The 19,993-nt window shown below is 44.8% G+C and overlaps 1 protein-coding gene across 2 annotated transcripts in view; it reads left to right on the top strand.

Annotated features, from left to right (window-relative positions):
• LOC118641700 (nodal modulator 1) overlaps window positions 1-19,993 on the top strand; it is a 51,741-nt gene that overhangs the window by 13,087 nt on the left and 18,661 nt on the right. For both annotated transcript variants that reach the window (XM_036279161.1, XM_036279162.1), the window contains exons 7-17: window positions 330-482; window positions 1,234-1,371; window positions 1,695-1,784; window positions 4,981-5,086; window positions 5,279-5,429; window positions 9,949-10,123; window positions 11,508-11,649; window positions 12,639-12,770; window positions 14,129-14,265; window positions 15,812-15,899; window positions 19,306-19,369. In XM_036279161.1, coding sequence (XP_036135054.1) covers window positions 330-482; window positions 1,234-1,371; window positions 1,695-1,784; window positions 4,981-5,086; window positions 5,279-5,429; window positions 9,949-10,123; window positions 11,508-11,649; window positions 12,639-12,770; window positions 14,129-14,265; window positions 15,812-15,899; window positions 19,306-19,369 — 1,376 coding nt within the window. The remainder of the gene's footprint in view (window positions 1-329; window positions 483-1,233; window positions 1,372-1,694; window positions 1,785-4,980; window positions 5,087-5,278; window positions 5,430-9,948; window positions 10,124-11,507; window positions 11,650-12,638; window positions 12,771-14,128; window positions 14,266-15,811; window positions 15,900-19,305; window positions 19,370-19,993) is intronic.

Here is a 19,993-nt window from a genome sequence, read left to right as displayed (position 1 = left end):
AGAGAGGAAATGAGAGGGAGAGAGAGAGAGAGAAACATCAATGAGAGAGAACATCGATTGGCCACCTCCTGTATGCATCCCACTGGGGATCAGGCCCATAATCTGGGCATGTGCCCTGACTGGGAATCAAACTGGTGACCTCTTCATGCATAGGTCGACGCTCAACTACTGAGCCACACTGGCTGGGCTATGACTTTTCTAAAAAAAATTGATTTTAGAGAGAGAAACATCAATGTGAGAGGAAAACATTGATTGGCTGCCCCCCAAATGCGCTTTTTAAATGTATATATGCTGTTTCTTTGTTTGGAAGTTAAAATCTTCTTTTGTAGGCAAGTACCACTGTGCGAGTGACCAACTCCAATGCCAACGCTGCCAGTCCCCTGATAGTGGCTGGCTACAATGTGTCTGGCTCTGTCCGCAGTGACGGGGAGCCCATGAAAGGGGTGAAGTTTCTTCTTTTTTCTTCTTCAGTAACCAAAGAGGTAAGCAGAAGAAAGTGAAAAACAAAAGAGATGGGCTATACTGTTTAAAACACAGTCAAGCTTGATTTATAGTCTCAGCATTTAAGAACATTGTGTTTCTCAGTTGACTTACAAGAAACTGAATGTGTACACTGAGAGGTGGTGGAGTTTGGTGTAAAGTGCACAAGTTTGGACATCAATCAGATCCATTTCAGACACATCCCAGCTCTGCTCTTTCTGCTGTGTGACTCTGGGCCAGTCTCTTTCCTTCCGGAGCTCCATTTTCTTTTCTTTTTTTTAAAAATAGGTTTTCTTTGTTTATTTTAGAGAGAGAGGAAGGGAGAGGGAGAGAGAGATAGAAACATCGATGAGAGAGAACATCCATTGGCTGCTTCCTGCATGCCCCCCATTGGGGATTTGGCCCACAACCTGGGCATGTGCCCTGACTGGGAATCGAACCAATGACCTCTTGGTGCATAGGTTGATGCTCAACCACTGAACCACACCAGCTGGACCTGAGCTCTGTTTTCTTATTTGGAGAATGGTGACCCATTATAGGAATGGGCATTCATGTCTGTTGTTCCAAGAAAACTGTGCCATTTTTTGTTTGAATGTAAAGATTTCTGTTTCTTTTATCTCTCCTAAGTCCTAGATTTCAGAAACATATTTTGTGACATAAAACTTACAAAAGTTTTTCTGCAGTGTGGCTATTTGATGATAATCAGAACATGTAAGTGGAAAAGGAAGTTATGTTTTATTGTTCCTGACCTAGGATGTCCTGGGCTGCAACATTTCACCAGTGCCCGGCTTCCAGCCCCCAGACAAGAGTCTGGTGTATTTGTGCTATGCAGTCTCTAAAGAAGATGGCTCGTTCTCCTTCTATTCCTTGCCAAGTGGGGGCTATACTGTGGTGAGTGAAGCAATTTTCATTCTGTTTATGTTTGGACTCTTATGATGCAGTAAGAGTCAATGCCATTTGGGTGTTAAGGACTAAATGGTTGGCCTGTGGTTTTTGTGAACATTTTATTTAGCAGTTACTTAGGATAGGACTCTGACCCCTTTGTAATAGCTGCAAAAATGCAGGCCTTTCTTTTTTTAAATCAGCAACAGAATAATAGTTTCTCTTGGCCTGCCTTGAACCACTTGTCCCTTGTGGGCTGCTGGGTCAATTATTAATATTGATGGTTGAATCATGTTATTGGCTGTTAGTAATTAATAGACTCTTCCTTCCAGATTCCATTCTATAGAGGGGAGAGGATTACCTTTGACGTTGCTCCTTCTAGACTCGACTTTACAGTGGAACACGACAGCCTAAAAATTGAGGTGAGAACTCCCTGTCTCCTGGAGGGACAGGTGTTAGAGTGCCCATCCCTGGGCTCAGGTGTTGCAGACAAGTTTAAGAAAAAAATAAGTATTTTATTTAGATGGACAGTTTGAAAAACCAGAATCTTGTACTCCCCAGTGTAGCCTGGATTCACTAGATACTTCAGTCCTTTTACTACAGGTCTTTATCTTAGAGAATTGGAGCCCTAGTTATTTCTACTTCATTCAGGGAAATATGTTTATTGAGTGACAGTGACATACGTTTCAGGTACTGTTTTAAGGCTGGGTTTACAGCAGTGACCAAAAAGAGGCAACCATTCCTGTTTTGTGGAATTCATATTCTCTTGTCAGAAAAAGAATACACTTGTAAATAAGTAAATTAGAAAGTATATCAGAAGGTGATAAGTGGTGTCTAAAAAAATAAAACATGAAAGAAGATTACGTAGTCTCAAGGTTGAGACGAGTTGTAGTCTTATAGGCTGTTCTCCGGGAGTCCTCACTGTGAAGGTGACATTTGAGCCACACCCTGAAGGGGAGGGGCAATGAATTGTACTTAGATCTTTGGGGAGGGTGTCATAAGACAGAGGGAATGGCAGGTGCTAAGGTTCTGAGGCCTAGAGTTTGGAGGACCCCAACAGGCCAGGGTGGCTGGAATGGAGGGAGTGAGGAAGAGGAGAGAGGGACAGAGATGATGGGGACGATTGTGCAGGGCCTAGTGGGCTACTCTGGGTGACAATTGACCCCCCTCTGGATGAGGTTCCGAGCAGAGGAGAGGCATGATCCCTGTGGCTACCACACTGAGAAGAGTTCCCGGGGGCAGGGTGGAAGTGAAGGACCAGTTAGGAGGCTGTGGCAGTAAACCAGTGAGAGCTGACAGAGCTTGGGCCGTGGTGATAGGAATGGAGGGGATGGTGGGCAGCCTGATCAACTCCCTAGACTAAAGTACACGGTAAATGTGTTTTTCATCACACTTGCATCTTTAATTACAGAATTTGAAAATGGTTACTGTAGCAAATTAGCTAGATAGAGCAAATCCCAAAAGAAAATAACAGTCTTTCCTAAACAGACCACCCAGTGTTATAGTTATTGAAAACATTAGATTTTAATTGTTTTCTTTTAATGTCACATTTGAAAATGCTGCATTAAAGTAGCTCAAACTGGTAGGCGCCGGCGTTTAGGTGACATGCTCAGTGGGGTTCTGACTCTGCTTTGTGAGGTTCAGTAAGACATTTGACAGTTCGCTGTGCCCTGGAGCTGTGAGAGGCGAGAAGATGATCCTCGCGCTGCAGGGGTGTGCGGGGAAGAGTGGGAGCAGGTGAGCGGGGAAAGACATTCCAGACCATGGTCGTAAATACAAGTGTTTGAACAGAGAAGAAGGGACGCTCAGGAGCCTGAGGGCCTGTAAGCTGCATGAGGTAGGTCAGTCTTACTCTTCACTGTATTCCTAACATGTGATTCAGAGCCTGGCACATTGTAGGTACCTAATAAAAGTATTTGTTAAGTGGATATATGGATTAATAAGTGGATAAACCACATCTTTTTAGAAGGATCAAGAAAGGCTACCTGAATAAAAAGGAAGCCATTTTTTTTCTTCAAGGTCTCTCACATGCTGTGGCATATATGCATCCATTCATTCATTCAGGAGTTGTTTATTGAGTGCCTGCTATGTACCAAGTGATTAAGACAGAAAAGGTCCCCATCTTCATGGACCATACATTCTAATGGGAGGTAGACAATGATAATAAATCAAGCAAGGACATTGCAGGTATTGGTCATTTCTTTGATGAAGCTAATAAAATAGGTTAGTGTGATGGACAGTGGCTGGGGTGGGAGGCAAGGACTGCTGAGATAGGGTAGTCAGGGGAAGCTTCTGGGAGGTGGTGGCAGTTTGCACTGAAACCTGAATGATGACAAGGAGTGGCCTCCTGCCAGATCTTCTCCAGGTGGGGAGAAGATCCAGGCTGAGGGGCAGCTGATGCAGAAGCCCCATGTGAGGAATGCGTGTGGTGCACCCATGTGGTCAGCTTGAGGAACCAAGGATCAGGGTGGCTGGAACGTAGTGACTGCAGACAAAGCAAAGCCGTGGCACTCACGTGAAGGCAGGCAGACACATATAAACCCAGTATAGGACACTAGTCAGTGCACCCGCTTGGGTTGAGGGAGGTGGTCCAGGTGCAGTTCATAAGGACTTGAATTCAGGTTGCAGTGGGAAGAGACAGGAGAAGGGCCTGAGAGACCTTGCTGAGGTGAAATCCATAGGACTGATTTTTTATTTTTTTATCCTCACCTAAGGACATTTTTTTTTTTATTATTATTATTTTTTTATCCTCACCCAAGGACATTTTTCCATTTTTTGTCCAGGTAGAGTGGGAGGGAGAGAGAGGAACAGAGAGAGAGAGAGAAACATCGACGTGAAAGGAACACATCGAGTGGCTGCCTCCTGCATGACCGACCAGGGCCGGGGACAAACTGCAACCGAGGTACGTGCCCTTAGCGGGAACCGAACCCAGGTCTCTCAGGACCGCAGGCTGACGCTCTAACCGCTGAGCCAAACGACCAGGGCCATTTTTTTTGCATTTATCCTCAGACAGAGCAGGAAGGAGACAGGAAGGGGGAGAGAGAGACACACCGAGTGGCTGCCACCCACACGACCCCAACAGGGCCGGGGACAAACTGCAACCGAGGCACGTGCCCCTAGTGGGAACCAAACCTGGGTCTCTCCGGACCGCAGGCCGATGCTCTAACTGCTTAGCCAAACTGGCCAGGGCTACAGGACTGATTGATGTTGATGAGTGGGGAGGGGCACCCAAGGCTGTGCTGGGTTTAAGTGTGGCAGATTGGAGGACAGCAAAGTGAGGGCGTCTGGAGGGGAGGAGGCAGGAAGGGCAGGGAGCGCTCACCAGTCTGGCTTGGTGATCTTTAACTGGGGAAGTAAGTCTATAGATCTTTTTTTTGTTTTCAATTATTTGACATATTTCAGTGTGTTGGGAACACAAGAAAGAAGACAGGCTCGGGGAATGTGCTGCCTTGGGGAGCAGTGTGTGTGGGTACGTTGAGAAGGAGCATGGCTGGCACAGGACTGGGAGAAGTCTGTGGGCGGATGTGCTGAGCGGTGGTGAGAATGGTGGCATGAGTGGCATCAGGGAGACTATTGCAGCTCAAGCATAGAACATTCTTCTTGTTCTTTGTCTTCTAGCCCGTGTTCCACGTCATGGGATTCTCTGTCACTGGGAGGGTCCTGAATGGGCCCGAAGGAGAAGGTGTTCCGGAGGCAGTAGTCACTCTGAATAACCAAATCAAAGGTGGGCAGACACGCCGGCCCCTGGGGCCATGTGCCAGTGCTGGTTTTTGATCCCAGAGACAAATGGAAAGGAAACAAAAGCTTAATGACTCTGAAAATATGCCAGCTTGTTGTCTCTCATCTTCTTGTGAATATGGAGGGCTTTGCAGTTCTGTTTTGGCTCATCTTTTGTTGGCGCATTTCTGTTTTACAGTGAAAACAAAAGCTGATGGCTCATTCCGCCTGGAGAACATCACGACTGGCACATACACCATCCATGTGCAGAAAGAGCACCTGTACTTTGAAACAGTCACAATCAAAATTGCACCTAACACACCTCAGCTGGCTGACATCATTGCCACAGGGTAAGGTGATTGTGTCTGGGTCTGGAAGCCCAGTGCTACGTCAGTAGCCCGCGGAAAACAAGGTCCCTTCATTCTGACTGGGTGTCTGCCAAGGATCCACCTGCAGCCTCAGACACCTAGTGGAGAAATTCAGGCTGGCTTCTTTAGAAAGACTAGTGCTAACTCATCATCTGAAGGTACTTATATGTTGGATGCTTAAAGAAAATGAGTTGGCTTCAAAGTTCATACGCACTTGTGCTCGCTTCGGCAGCACATATACAAAGTTCATATGCATTTAAGTTAGAAAAGGATCTTGCGTGTCTGACTTCACATCTCTGGGGACTTCCTTGGCCTTATTTGTGAGGACTTTGAAAGATGTTACAGTAAGCTGAGAAAGTTTATTGTAAGATGCTTTGAGCCATTCTCATGGTTCTTCCTGCTTTGTTGTACTTATTGTCTGAGGGGACATCCTATGGTTGAATTCGTGTAGTTTTATCAGGTAGTGATAATGTGTGGAGCAGAGAACCCAGGCCTTGGAGTCAGATCTTAGATCTTCCTCTTACCTTGTGTAACCTCTGGAGTGGGGATGCTGCCGGCTTTCTTGAGACAGCAGTAGGTTCTCAATAAACAATAACTTCAGAGGAGAGGGGCAGAGCCTGGTTGGAGAGAGTGAACAACAGCGTGCAGTTTCTGAGCAGCAGGCGTAGATGGCGACGTAGAGCTTGGTGTTGCTGGCATTCGAAGTGCTGGGCAGGCAAAGGAGGGGCAGGCCTCTTCACACCCTACTGGAAGATGGGGGCTTTCTCCACTAGCGGGCGAGGGGCCAGTGAGCAGCGTGAGCATGGAGGGCACATGGGTAGGCTTTTGGATTCAGTGAGACACTCTGATGGCATGGTGGAGGATGGCTTTGAAGGAGGTAAGTCTTGGGGACAAAAGGCCTGGAATCAGAATCGGTGAGGGCTTGCCTTATAGGGAAGTCAAGAACAGAGTGGGAAACTATTTAGAGGTTCCCATTTTGAGGGTCAGGATGACTGTGGTGCCACCGGCTGTGTGCAGGGAGAAGAGCCAGTTAGATGATAAGGGTTCAGTTTGGGGGTCTGTGGACCACGACCACTAGGTGGAACTCTTCAATAGATGCTCAGATGGATTGTAGATCCTGGAGATTTGGCTGCAGGTGGCAGCCAGAAGTGGAACTGGGAAAGCAGTAGACCAAAAATGAAATGCCAGTGTTTGAGGGCTGGCCTCAGGAGAGCCTGCGTTGGTGGGTTGCAGGTATGAAGTAGTGCCTGACAGACAGGGAGATGCAGGGAGCTGAGCCATGAAAACAGTCCATTCGCTTAATCACTGAGGTGGCTACAGGGACCATTTTCTGTAGATAGGTGGAAGGTCAAGGTTGGGGTTCAGTGTCGAGTGGGGAATAAGGATGCACATCACCTGGGAACCTGGTATCATGTTTCTGTTGTGGAGCTTCAAAAAACGATTCTTGAACTTAAATCCTCCCTCTTTTCCTTCATAAACATTTTTTTTTATGTTAATCCTCACCTGAGGATATTTTTTCCATGGTGTTTTAGAGAGTAGAAGTGGGGGGAGGAGAGCGAGAGAGAGAGAAACATTGATGTGAGAGACACATTGATTGGTTGCCTTCCACATCCCCCCGACTGTGGCCAGGGATGAACCTGCAGCCCAGGTATGTGCCCTTGACCAGAATCGAACCCACAACCCTTTGGTGCGCAGGCTGACACTCTAACCACTGAGCAACACCAGCCGGGGCCCTTCATAAACATTTTTGAACAGGTCCTCTGGGTGAGGCACTGTTATAAGTGCAAGGTACATAACAGTGGGAAGAAACCTGACATTCCACAGACAGGGCTTTCATCTTACTGGGGAGACAGACTCCAGACGAGTGCATTTGTGACCGTAAATTGTGGTAGGAATTGTGCAGGGAGGAGACCGGGTGCTGTGCGAGGACTTGATTTACAAGTGGGAGCTGTGGAAGGCTTCTCTGGGTCGCTGGGACCTTCTGGAGGACTGCAGGTTAGCTAGGTGAGGAACTTCCCAGCAGAGAGAACAGCATGGGCCCAGGCCTGGAGGGGAGAGAAGGGAGCCCTGGGGAAGACGGCCAGTGAGCTGGAGGCAGTTGATGAGGTAGGAGAACTCTGTGACCTCGTAGCCATCTTGGGGTGGGCTTGGCCATACATGCAATGGAATGATACGGATCAGGTCATTTAGAACATTTTTTTTTTCTTTCTGGCTGCTGTGTGCAGCATGGATCAGAGGGAAGCCAGAGTATATAATAGAGGGACTAGATAGGAGGTGGTGACAGTTGTCCGGGGCAGATATGATGGAGGCTGGGACCAAGGTGCTGGCAAGGGAGGGAGTAAGAAGTACAGATTTGACAGGTAGTATGGAGAATGAGCATGTCTTGTGCCGTCAGTCCCTTATTGGAACAGTTGGGTAAATGGAGGAAATGCTGTTCATGGAGATGGGGAACTAGATTTATTTTCTTTAAAGTGGAATATTTTCAAAGAAAGAAAAACATTTGTTGAGCATCTTCAGAAAAATTCATCATTTTCCTTTTGAGCCGATGTAGCACATTTGCCTTTTAATTCATTGCTGTTTGTTCCTTTTAAAAAAATCTTAATGTATTTGTAAAACAAACTCTTTGACTTCTGTCCTAATGACTATGAGATATAGTTATTTCACACTGCACCAAAATTACCAGTTTCTATTCATAAATTATTAAGCCCTGATGTAAGAGTTTATTGACAAAAATAAATTTTTAGAGGCTTCAATATAACAAACATTCTGCTACAAGTTATTTTGTAGTTTATTTTTTCTAAGCTAAACCAATATACATTTCAGGTTTAGGGTAACTGGACACTTCTCTTTTTTGTTTACATTTAATTTTTCAGTTACAGTTGACATATATTAAGGACAGTTCTTTTTAAGTGGGAATATGAGCTAAAACAGATCTTATGCTTAAAGTATTTAAAACTTAGAGAGGCAAAGAGATTCAACCTGGAACAAATAAGGTGATATTCCCCTTGACATGGACATGAATCAGGAGAACATGAAAAGTTCTAAAGAATAATTTATCAATATTCTCTTTGCCTTTTATTCTGAAAGTACACAGTAGGGGAATATGAGAACCAAAGTGCATGCCTTTTGATCTACATCAGGGGCTTGCACACTTTTTCTGTAAAAAGCCAGAGAATAAATATTTGATGCTTTGTGGGTCTTACGGTCTCTGTGATGAAACATGCCATAGATAATACCTAAATGAATAGGGGTGGCTGTGTTCCAATAAAACTTTATTTAGGACACTGAAGTTTGAATTTTATATAATTTTCATGTGTATCAAAATATTCTTCTTTTGATCCCACCCCCCCCCCCCACCCTATAAACATGTGACAATGAGAGTAAAAACTATCCTCAGCTCAGGTCCAAGCAAAAAGAGGTGGCCAGTGGGTCAGACTTGCCAGTGGGCTGTAGTTTTTGGCCCCCACACTCGACTGTGAGCTCATATGGCCGGCCAGTCACTAAGAAATAACTGCTTTTTGTCATTCCCAGATTTTACATACACAATATTTCATCACTCTGTTCCTTATTTTCAGCACAGTGGGTGTGCCGTCATTCATTATACTCATAATTATCCAACGTGGAATCCAACATTTTATTATCCTTCTGTCAGACTAGACCACTGATTTTCATCTAAAATGATTCTTTAAGATTAGAAAATTTAACCTTTTAGTCTATTGAGGAAGCCATTGTGGTCTTCGGTTGTGGTACATTATTGTACTTGAACACATCAACTGATGGGAAAAAGAAAACCATCCCTGAGGATGGTGGTTTCTGTTGGTCCTTCTCGGAGAATGGATGTGCTGTTCATGGGCGCCCCCAGATCCACTTGGAGCACTTTACACACTGCTCATGCAGTCTCCCATCTGAGTCATTATCTTAATAGGGCTTGTCAATTGCACGTTGTTTTTCTGGCTCCTAGCTCCTAAGGAGTTCACTTTAGCTTTGCATTTTTCTAACTTAATTACCTGTTATGTTCAGATCTCCCAGATTGTTCCTCTTATCACACATTATATGCAATCACAGGCAATACCTCTGCCTTGTTTTATGGCCTGGGTAATGCTGCACTTTCTTAGGCAGCTTACAGCGCTTGCTTTTAAGGACTAGCCCGCATTCTCAGTGTGAGGCTGCTCCACTGTCAGTGATTCAATTACCTGAAACAATTTCTGTCATCTTCGGATTTTCTGAAAATCACTTCTACCATGGAGGATTGCCAGATGTTATCTAGAACACACAGCCCTGCATTGGGCCCCCGCTCTGCCTTTTCCCTTATTCAGAAGAGATCCAATCTCTTCGAAGGTGGCCTTTAAAACTGGAGCCATTTGGGCTATGTTCCTGTCTGTTAAGATTAAACTAGTCTCAGGGACAAGGGCTGGAAAGTGGACACGTAATTTTGGTTGATAAGCACCTTTCCTGTTATAATTGAGTTCTCATGCTGGAATGAATGGTCCCCTTGTTTCAGGTTCAGTGTCTGCGGCCAGATATCAATCATTCGCTTCCCTGACACTGTCAAGCAGATGAGTAAATACAAAGTTGTCCTGTCTTCTCAAGACAAGGACAAGTCTTTGGTCACTGTGGAGACGGATGCTCATGGATCATTTTGTTTTAAAGCAAAACCAGGGACCTACAAAATCCAGGTATGATGAGTTTTGTTCTGTTTAAGGTATGTTTAAAAAAAAACAGTGATTTTCAAAAAAGGGTGATTATTAGCCAAAATGGGTTAGAGAAGGAGCATTCCATCCCCAATTTCTTATGTTGAAATCTGTACATTCCTGTGTGTCACTGTGAGTGGAGCAGACAGGCAATCAGTTTGAAAGTGACGCACCAGGCCCTTCTCGTTTCCAGTGTGATGTTCATTAGGGGTTAGTATCAGGCTGCCAATCACGCCTCCACCGCTCAGGCTCTGGCTGCTACAGAATATCCGTGAGTCCCAGAGGGAATTAAAATGAACTCTTCATTAATGACAGCTCAGTAGCTTTCATAGAGCATGGCTTCTGGAACCCAAGGCCTTTTCCTGCCTTGTCCTGAATTGAAGATGCTGGGCAGGTACCATTTGCTTTCTCCGTGTAGGTAGGCAGAGAGGCTGGGGGGACTTTGGCCCTTGGTCTCACTGCCCAGAGCACAGATGAGGCTAGTAGGCAGGAGACACGGCAGAACCAGAGGCCAGCCCATTGTGCCTTTCAGTGCAGTGGCCCTGCCCGTGGGGAAAGACTGTGTCCACTGGGTCTCAGACCCTCACCCATCAAGTCAGCTGCTGCTCCTCCCTGAGAAAGCCAGCGAGGGAACGGAGAGGGCTGGGAAGCTTCCTTTTATGGCTTGCTCTCCTCTAGGGCAGTTGGATCCTCCCTCCGAGGACATGGGTGGGAGAGCAGCAGTCTCCCTGCTTCCATCAGGTGTGGTGTGTGGGCTGACCACTCCTCCGCTAGACAGCAGCTTCTTGCAAAGTTGGCCTCATTGACAAGCCTTTGGAAGCCCTTTCAGAAGCATGGTTAGGGACTTATCCAAGGAAGGGCAATTCCAAAACGTAATTTTTGCTAGGGGTGAAAAGCGTGATCATTGCCTTCTTTCCCAACCCCTCTTGTTAGACTGAGAAAGGCCCGTAGAAGAAAAGGAAGAAGAAAATGGCCTACTTTCACTATTGGGTGCCCGCACAGCGTTGGCAGGTTCATAGCTATGTCATGTGTGACCTCAAGCCAGGAAAAGGTTCTGGGAGTTAGTGTGGTTCTCACCCAGTGTTCAGGTGATGGATGACAGCACGTGTGTCCCTGGAGAGTTCTGCCTGATAGACTTCTGTGCACACCGTGGCTCTGTTGAGGATGAGTTTTTAATACCTGATGAGAAATGTGTTGTCTTTATACAGGCTACTTGGATATTTGTTATGATTATAAAACTCAGCCTAGATATGAACCCATGTCCTTGGAAATCTGTTTAGCCTGGGCCCGGAGGAATGTTCTGGTGCCCTGCAGGCCAGGAGAGCAGCACCCCTGATGTAGCTGCTGACGTTGCCCTGTGTTCCCGCAGGTGGTGGTTCCTGAGGCGGAGACCAGAGCGGGGCTGACATTGAAACCCCAGACGTTTCCTCTCGCTGTGAAGGACAGGCCTGTGATGGACGTGGCCTTTGTACAGTTTTTGGCATCAGTTTCTGGGAAAGTCTCTTGTTTGGGTAAGATGTCAGTGGAAAGTAAGAATGGACGATTTCAAAGAAGCAGGCGTGTAGAGGTGGGGGTTTGGTGAGAGTTTCCTCCCGGGGCAGCATGAGAGATGAAAGCAGGAGCTGCTGCTGCTGGGCGGTGGTTCTGGAGGTTCATAGTGCATCAAGTTCTTTCTGAAAAATCGCCATAGCAAGCTGCAGAACCATTTCTCTGGGAGTATTCTGCTTTGGCTCCCGAAAGAACACTTGGCTCCCTTTTTTCCCCTGTAACTCTGAAAGGAAGGGGGCATTAGGCCCAGGTTTCAGTCCCAGCTCTGTCGCTTACCAGGTATGAGACAAAGCATTTACTTGCCCAGCCTCTTTTTCTTCTGTTAAATGGGAATACTGCTGCTTTCAGAGGGTTTTAATGAAGCTTAAATGTGGTCATCAAGAGGCAGTGTAGCACGGTGACTACACAGACTCTGGAACCAGACTACCTGGGCTTGAACCTTTGCTGTGTGACCTGGGGCAAATTACTTAACTTCTCTGTGCTTTGAGTGCCTTAGCTCTCATGTGGAATTGATAATGGTACTTGCCTCATAGGCTTGTTGTAAAGATCAAATGAGTTAGTATATGTATAACCTTTAGAGGTACTTGGAACACAGTGAGAGCCATTTAAATCTTTGTTGTTAGTAGTAATATTAATACTATTTTGATTATGATAAGGGGCCCAGTTCTATGCCTGGTATAAAGTAGGCATTAAGTAAGATTGCATCACTGTTCTCTCTTTTTCTCTGGCTCCTCTTGGTGCTCCATAAATATTGCTTTCCCCATTGGTAGCTTCCTTGCTTGGTACTGATGCGTGGAGGTACTTTTTCGAATCAAGTAGCTGCAAATTACCTTCAAGGAATCTTGTCACTGCCCTTCAGGAGAGAAACGGCAGCTACCGGCATACAGGGGTCGAATGTGTACTGTGGTTCATGAGGTCAGTCAAATGAGGCCCTCCTGTCTTTTCTCTGCAGACACCTGCGGCGACCTGTTGGTGACCCTGCAGTCCCTGAGCCGCCAGGGTGAGAAGCGCAGCCTCCAGCTCTCTGGCAAGGTCAACTCAATGACTTTCACCTTTGACAGTGTGCTCCCCGGAAAATATAAAAGTAAGACCTTAAGACAGCCTCTCGCCCTGACCAGTTTGGCTCAGCGGTTAGAACATTGGCCTGTGGACCAGAGAGTCCTGGGTTCGGTTCCCGCTAAGGGCACGTACCTTGGTTGCAGTTTGTCTCCAGTCCTGGTTGGGGTCGTGTGGGTGGCAACCAGTCGATGTGTCTCTCTCACATTGATGTTTCTCTCTCTCTCTCCCCCTCTCTCCCTCCTGCTCTATCTGAAGATAAATGCAAACATGTCCTTGGGTGAGGATTAAAAAAAAAAGACAGCCTCTCATGCCCCTCACATGCTTCCTATATTTCTAAACACTTTAAAACCCAGCTCTCAAATTGTATCCCAGTTGTATACCTTTAGTTGTTTAACTCTTCTTTCGCTCTTGACCTTGAATGTACTTTATTTAGCATTGGGCAGTAGTGCAGGAGCTGAGGCTTTGGGAACTGACTGCCACCTTATCAGGTCAGCCCACACACTTCTCGTTTGGGAGGGTGCCTCATTCGTGCCATTTTATTTTTAAATGCTGGAAAAGAGAGTGTGAAATAATATTCTGTGTGCTTTACCACTTAGCAGCTGTGTGACCTTGGCAGTCCCTGAGACTCAGTTTTCTCATCTATAAAAGAGGAGTGATAGGCTTTCTGCAGAATGTAAGACTGAATGAAATGCAGTTGGTAAAGCCCTTGCACAGGGCCTGGTAGGCAGTGGGCGCTGGCAAACGCTGGTTCTCTCTTCCTGCCTTTCTTAAGCTTTCCATTGCCTGTGTTTCTGTTTTATCAAAGCTCAGCTTGGAGCTGCTGGCAGTGAATAGCTTATAAAGACTACAGCTTTTATTGGGGAATTATATTTTCCATTATATCAGGTGTTGGCAAACTATGGCCTAAAGGCCAACTGTCTGTTTTCATAAATTAAGTGTTATTTGTACATAGCTATGCCCATTTGTATATGTATTATCTATGGCTGCTTGTGTGCTACAAACACAGAGTTGAATAGTTGGGACCATGTGGCCTGCAAAATTGAGAATATTTGCTCTGTGGCTCATTACAGAAAAAGTTTGGTGATCTCTGAATATCTTACTTGTAGCCTGATGCTTAGACATAATTGAATTTCTTTCTTGATGATTTTAATGGCCATTGGTTTCAATTTTTCTTTAGTAGTTACTCCTTCCAAGTATTTCTATTTGTGTGTGTGTAATATTTATTGATATGTATGTATATACATATTTATGTCTATTTAAGGTGTATATATATAAACACACACATTTTTACAAAATGAGTGAATTCATTATAGTTTTTTCTGGTGGTGTTCCGGGAGTGGTGTGCCCTGTGCCCATGTGTCTCTGTGTTGTGTGCTTTTCCAGTTAGCATCATGCATGAAGATTGGTGCTGGAAGAACAAGAGTCTGGAGGTAGAGGTTCTGGAAGATGACGTGTCAGCGATTGAGTTCAGGCAGACGGGCTATATGCTGAGATGTTCCCTTTCTCATGCCATCACTCTGGTACGTGCTTCTGAGGACTCTTTTATTTGGGAGGGCACTTGCTTTTGGAGATCAAGAAGGACTATCGTGCCAAGAAGATTATAACCATAGTGTAGTCAGATTTCCTTTTGTGCCCCTCGACTCAGCCACCTAATATGGAAAGCATCATCAGGAAGCATTTAAAATACCTCAGTGGAAGATGCCTTTATTTGGGATATTTCCTGGCTTCACATTAAATTCTAATTTTGGTGATTTGGGGAAGTCATTGACATAGTGGTTTTATAGCCTTTGCAAGTTCATTTAATGTTCCTGAGCTTCATTTTTCTCCTCTAAAACTGGAATCGTAATATCCACTTCTCAGAGTTATAGGGAGGTTTAAGTAAAGCTTTTATGCATTTAAAATTTCCTTGGCATGTACTGCTGTTATTTATTAACAGGTGCAGCTGAGTCAGTTTCTCCAGTATATTTATTTTGGTTCAGAGGACAGAGCTGTTAGGACCTTATTCTCTTGTTGATGTGTTCTCCATGGCCTGAACGGTAGTACACCAGATGGGTTTCTGGAAAGGGAACACCTGTGTAGACCTATAGAGGCCTGTTTATGAATTTTATATCATTTTTTTACTAGAAGCAATGGTAAGTGTCATTTTCAGGGGCCAGTAGAGAAACTGAGGCAAAAGGCAATTAAGTGACTGCTTGTGTTAGACACTGGAGGAGTTGAAAGTGGTGTTTGCAATGGCAGTTGACTGCTCTAACTGCGTAACTGCAAATGCTCAACAAACAGCTTTGTTCCAGGAAATGGAACAAATTAATTAATTTAATTAATTCCCAATCAAGAATAAGTGCTAGACATTAGAAAAGCATCCTTTCCCTTAAACCTTCTAGTATATTTCTGTTCCCCTTAGAACACGATTCATATTCCTTAATGATGGCCAACAAAGCCCACCCCCAACTCCTACCTTACCTCCTGCCACTCTCTGCCTTGCTCACTGAGCCCCAGCCCACCGGCCTTCAGTTCCACAGTAAGCTTCTTCCCTTCTCTGGGCCTTTGCACATGCTCTTCCCTCATCTTGGAATGCTATGTCTTTTCCAGAAATGCTTGTAGTTCGTTTTTCAGCCCCAATGTTTTCTGCTCAGGAAAGGCCTGGCCTGAAACCAACAAAGCTAAAGGCACCTCTGTGGGGATCACTCTCTATCCTGATCCTCTGCTTATTTTCCTGGTAGCTCTATTACTTACTAGGGGAAATCTACGAATTTCGTTGTTGACCGCATTGATTTTCTGTCTACTTGTATTAGAATGTAAGCCACCTGAGAACAGGAGCCTTGTCAACAACCAAAGCCCAGCTCTGGGTTTATCACATAGCAGGTGCTCAATAAATATTAGTTGACTGACTGAAAAAGAGCACGCTTTTGTTGGAAGTTTTGGAAGGTTTTTAATTTTCCTGTGGCACCCAACTGCTCAGATGATTAATGGGCAAAACAGATGACTGGTTCTGAAACAGAAATCTTATTAATCATTTTGTGTCTCCACCTCTCCCAGTAAGTCATTGTATTGACTTTGGTCCCTTAGGAATTTTATCAGGATGGAAATGGACCCGAGAATGTGGGGATTTATAACCTCTCCAAAGGAGTCAACCGCTTCTGCCTGTCCAAGCCCGGTGAGTCTGGGAGGATTGATGTGCTAGACGCCGGGGAAGCAGAAAGGCACCGGAGGGTGATTTTAAAGGCAGTTTTTCCTACCTCAGGTCTATTTGCATTAAGCTATCAATTTTGGTTGTGGTCAGCGTACTCTTGTTTTTCTATCCCTTTCCTCTGGAGGGAGTACTGTTTGTACCCAAAGAATTAAAGCTGAGGACTGGCAAGTCTCTTGGATTTGAGTTGGGGGGGCCATTTCACTTTTTAAAAAAAATTTTATTTTTCAAATATGGTTGGCATAATATTATATTAGATTAGTTGCAAGTGTATAACATAGTGATTAGACCTTTTCACTTTATTTCTTTTTTAATCCTCATCCGAGGACATTTTTTCATTTTTTGTACAGACAGAGTTGGAGGGAGAGAGAGGAAGAGAGAGAGAGGGAAACATCGATGTGAAAGGGACACATCGAGTGGCTGCCACCCGCACGACCAACCAGGGCCGGGGACAAACTGCAACTGAGGTACATGCCCTTAGTGGGAACCGAACCCGGGTCTCTCAGGACCGCAGGCGGACGCTCTAACTGCTGAGCCAAACCGGCCAGGGCTAGACCTTTTCACTTTAAAAAATATTACACGATTTGCCAATAATTTATCTTTAAGAGCCAAATAAAAGTTGGATCATCTCCCACCTTGCTTAAAATACTTGGATGGCTTCTTTCTCTTTGAACAACTTTGAGGTGCAATTTGCAGACCATAAAATTCACCCATTTAAAATGTACAATGCAATGATTTTTAGTAAATTCGCCAAGTTGTACAACCAACTGTAACCCACTGCAGAACATTTTCATCACCTAGTGATATCCTTCATACATGTTTACAGTTAATTTCCTTCCTAGGCAGCAATCAATTTTTTGTCTTTACAGATTTGCCTTTTTTTTAGATAGTTCATATAATTGAAATTATACAATACTGGTATTTTGTCTCTCTCCTTTCACTTAGCATAATGTTTTCCAAGTTCTTCATCATGCTTTGGAATTCATGTTGCAGCAGGTATTTCTGGTTTGTTCCTTTTTATTGTTAAATAGTATTCCATTGTGAGGGATACACATTCGCATTCTGTGTGTCCATTCACCAGTTGGTAGATACTTCAGTTGATGGATATTTCCAGTTTTTGGCTATTATGAATAATGTTGCTATCAACATTTGTGTACAAGTCTTTGTGTCGACATCTGTTTTCATTTTGGAAGGGATAATGCTTAGGAATGGAATGCTGGAACATATGGTAAGTTTATGTTCAGTTTTTTAAGAAATCACCAAATTGTTTTCCAAAGAGGCTGTATATGCCATTTGGTATTCCCACCAGCAATGCACCAGGGTTCCTGTTTTTTCACATCTTCACCAACGTTAGTTACTGTCTGTCTGTCTGACTGTAGCCATCCTAGTAAAATAGTGTCTCATTGCGGTTTTATTTTAAATTTCCTAATGAAAAATTCAGTGACTCCTCTTGGTTCTCAAGATGAAATAGAAAATCCTGCCCTGGCCGGTTTGGCTCAGCGGTTAGAGCGTTGGCCTGCGGTCCGGAGAGACCCGGGTTCGGTTCCCGCTAAGGGCACGTACCTTGGTTGCAGTTTGTCCCCGGCCCTGGTTGGGTTGTGTGGGTGGCAACCACTCGATGTGTCGCTTTCACGTCGATGTTTCTCTCTCTCTCTCTCTCTCCCTCTCACTCTATCTGAACAAAATATCGAAAAATGTCCTCGGGTGAGGATAAAAAAAAAAAAAAAAAAGATGAAATAGAAAATCCTTAACCTTACCTTGAGCTCCTGTATAATCCAGCCGGGTCTCTGTTTTCTTCGCTCCAGGCCCTCTGTGCCATGTGTGTCATTTAGGATGCCTTTGGCTGCAAGTGACAGAATCCGTACAACAGTGCCGTTAAGAAGTGGGGTTAATTTGGCTCAGTAACAAAGTCTGGCAGCATGTGGCTACAAGCGTGGGTTCAGTGGCTGGTAGATGTCAGGGTTAGTGTCTTTGTGATTCTTTTAGCCTTTTCCCTTGTCTTTTTAACTTGTGTTTTCAAGATGGCTCTCATTGCCTCAGAAGACTAGTTATGTTTAAGGCAGAAAGACCAGGAGAGGGATAGGCAAACATTTTCCATGCCCCCTCCTCTGGTAAACTTTCTTTATGTCATATTGGCCAGAACTGTGTCACTGGTCACTTCTAGCTGCAAGGGAGGCTGGGATAGTTGACTGTGTTGCTGAAGCTGGACACATAGCCACCATGCACATAACCCAGGTCTGATATCAAGGAAGGAAGGACAGCTGTTGAGGAAGCAACTAGCAAGTCAGTTGTTCACGTGTTCTCTGCTTACATGCTTTCTCTGTCTCATGCCCCACTCTTCACCCAGCTGTATCTTCCTACTGTCACTTCTTGGTTCAAATATTACTTTCTGGGGGTGGGAGGGCCCTCCAGTATTATTTATATCTCCCTGTCATGCTGTTGCTCACAGCATAACTGGTCTGCTGTGGCTGTCAGATGCCTTTCTCTGTGGACAGTAAGCCCCATGACAGTGTTACCCTGCTTAAACGTCCAGCATGAAGGTGTTTTCTGTGATTGTTTCACCATTTTCTAGGCCTTCCCCTGCAGCCATATCTGTTTCTTGCTGTGTGCCTGGCTTGTAGTAGGTGCTAGTGCACTCATATTTGTCGAATGAAAGACCACACAAAATGAATGGAGAAAGCTAATCATTTTTTTCTACTAGGAACTGCACAAGGTCTTCCTCTGTGTGATGTACACAACAGAGGAAGTTTGAACTAATGTCAGTCTTTGTAGGACAAATGGCAAAAATGTGGGTTAATGACCATTGGAGGGGGATGCATTGTTTGACTTTGTCTTTTCCTGAAATTGATTGTGTTACTATTGCCAGTGATGACATATGCCCCTAATTCAGTGTTACCCTGCATAAACGTCCAGCATGAAAGTGTTTTCTGTGATTGTTTCACCATTTTCTAGGCCTTCCCCTGTACCATGCCCCATTTGAGGAATATTTATAGGAGGGAGTTCAGGCTGTGGTTATCTTTTGAATTTTTAACTGAATCTGTTAAGTAGAAAGTCCTGTTTAAGTTGCAGTAGAAATGTACTTCCTGTTCCTTCTTGTGCATATATCTGTTAGCTTGGTCTCTGTGGATACACTACTGTGAGTTGCTAAGTTATAGAAATGAAAATTCTGAGCTTGTCAATAGCCATTAAATGGTTTGGGTCAAGGGTAAGGCACCATCAGCAGCAGCAGCAAAGGCATTTCTGATCTCACTGTCGCACATTGCGGTACGTTGTGGGTCCTCAGCTGAAGTGCTGCCTTCGGGTTTTAAATGTCGGAATTGCTGGGCACAGTAGATGCCCTTCTCTGACAGTGACTTTGCTTTCCTGGCTGCAGGTGTGTACAAGGTGACCCCGCGCTCCTGCCACCGGTTCGAGCAAGCGTTCTATACCTATGACACGTAAGCTGGGTGTTCACTGCTCTGTGGTGTCCGTGTGACTTCCATAGCGAATGCGTGTGTATCTCTTCTTCAGTCATTTCTGAGAACAAAAGGAATTTTTGGTAGTTTTTCTGGAAGAGGTAAGATAAGGCATTGAAAAGTTTTTAGATAAGGATTTTAAGACACTTGGGTGAATTTTTTTTTTTTTTTTTAAATTTTAAACTTTTTCGTTTTTTGGTTAATCTTTACTAGGGATATTTTTCCATTGATTTTTAGATAGAGTGGGATATGGGATATGGGGGGTGGGGGGGAGAGAGGGAGAGAGAGCATCGATGTGAGAGGGATACATTGACTGGTTGTCTCCTGCATGACCCTGACCAGGGCCAGGGACGAACTGCAACCAAGGTACGTGTTCTTGACTGGAATTGAACCTGTTGAGTCATTGGTCCGCGGGCTGACACTCTGACTGCTGAGCCAAACTGGCCAGGGTGTAACTGCCAATTTGTACTTCTTAATCCCTTCCACTTTTTTACCCTGGCCCCCAACCCCCTCCCCTCTGACTACCCTCAGTTCTCTGTATTTATGAGTCTGCTTCTGTTTTGTTTGTTTTTTAGATTCCACATATAGATGAATTCATATGCTATT

The sequence above is a fragment of the Molossus molossus genome, unplaced genomic scaffold, assembly GCF_014108415.1.
Source record: "Molossus molossus isolate mMolMol1 unplaced genomic scaffold, mMolMol1.p scaffold_m16_p_3, whole genome shotgun sequence".
Lineage (NCBI taxonomy): Eukaryota > Metazoa > Chordata > Mammalia > Chiroptera > Molossidae > Molossus > Molossus molossus.
Note: the sequence above shows the minus strand (reverse complement) of the source record. Positions and strands in the feature narration are given on the sequence as shown.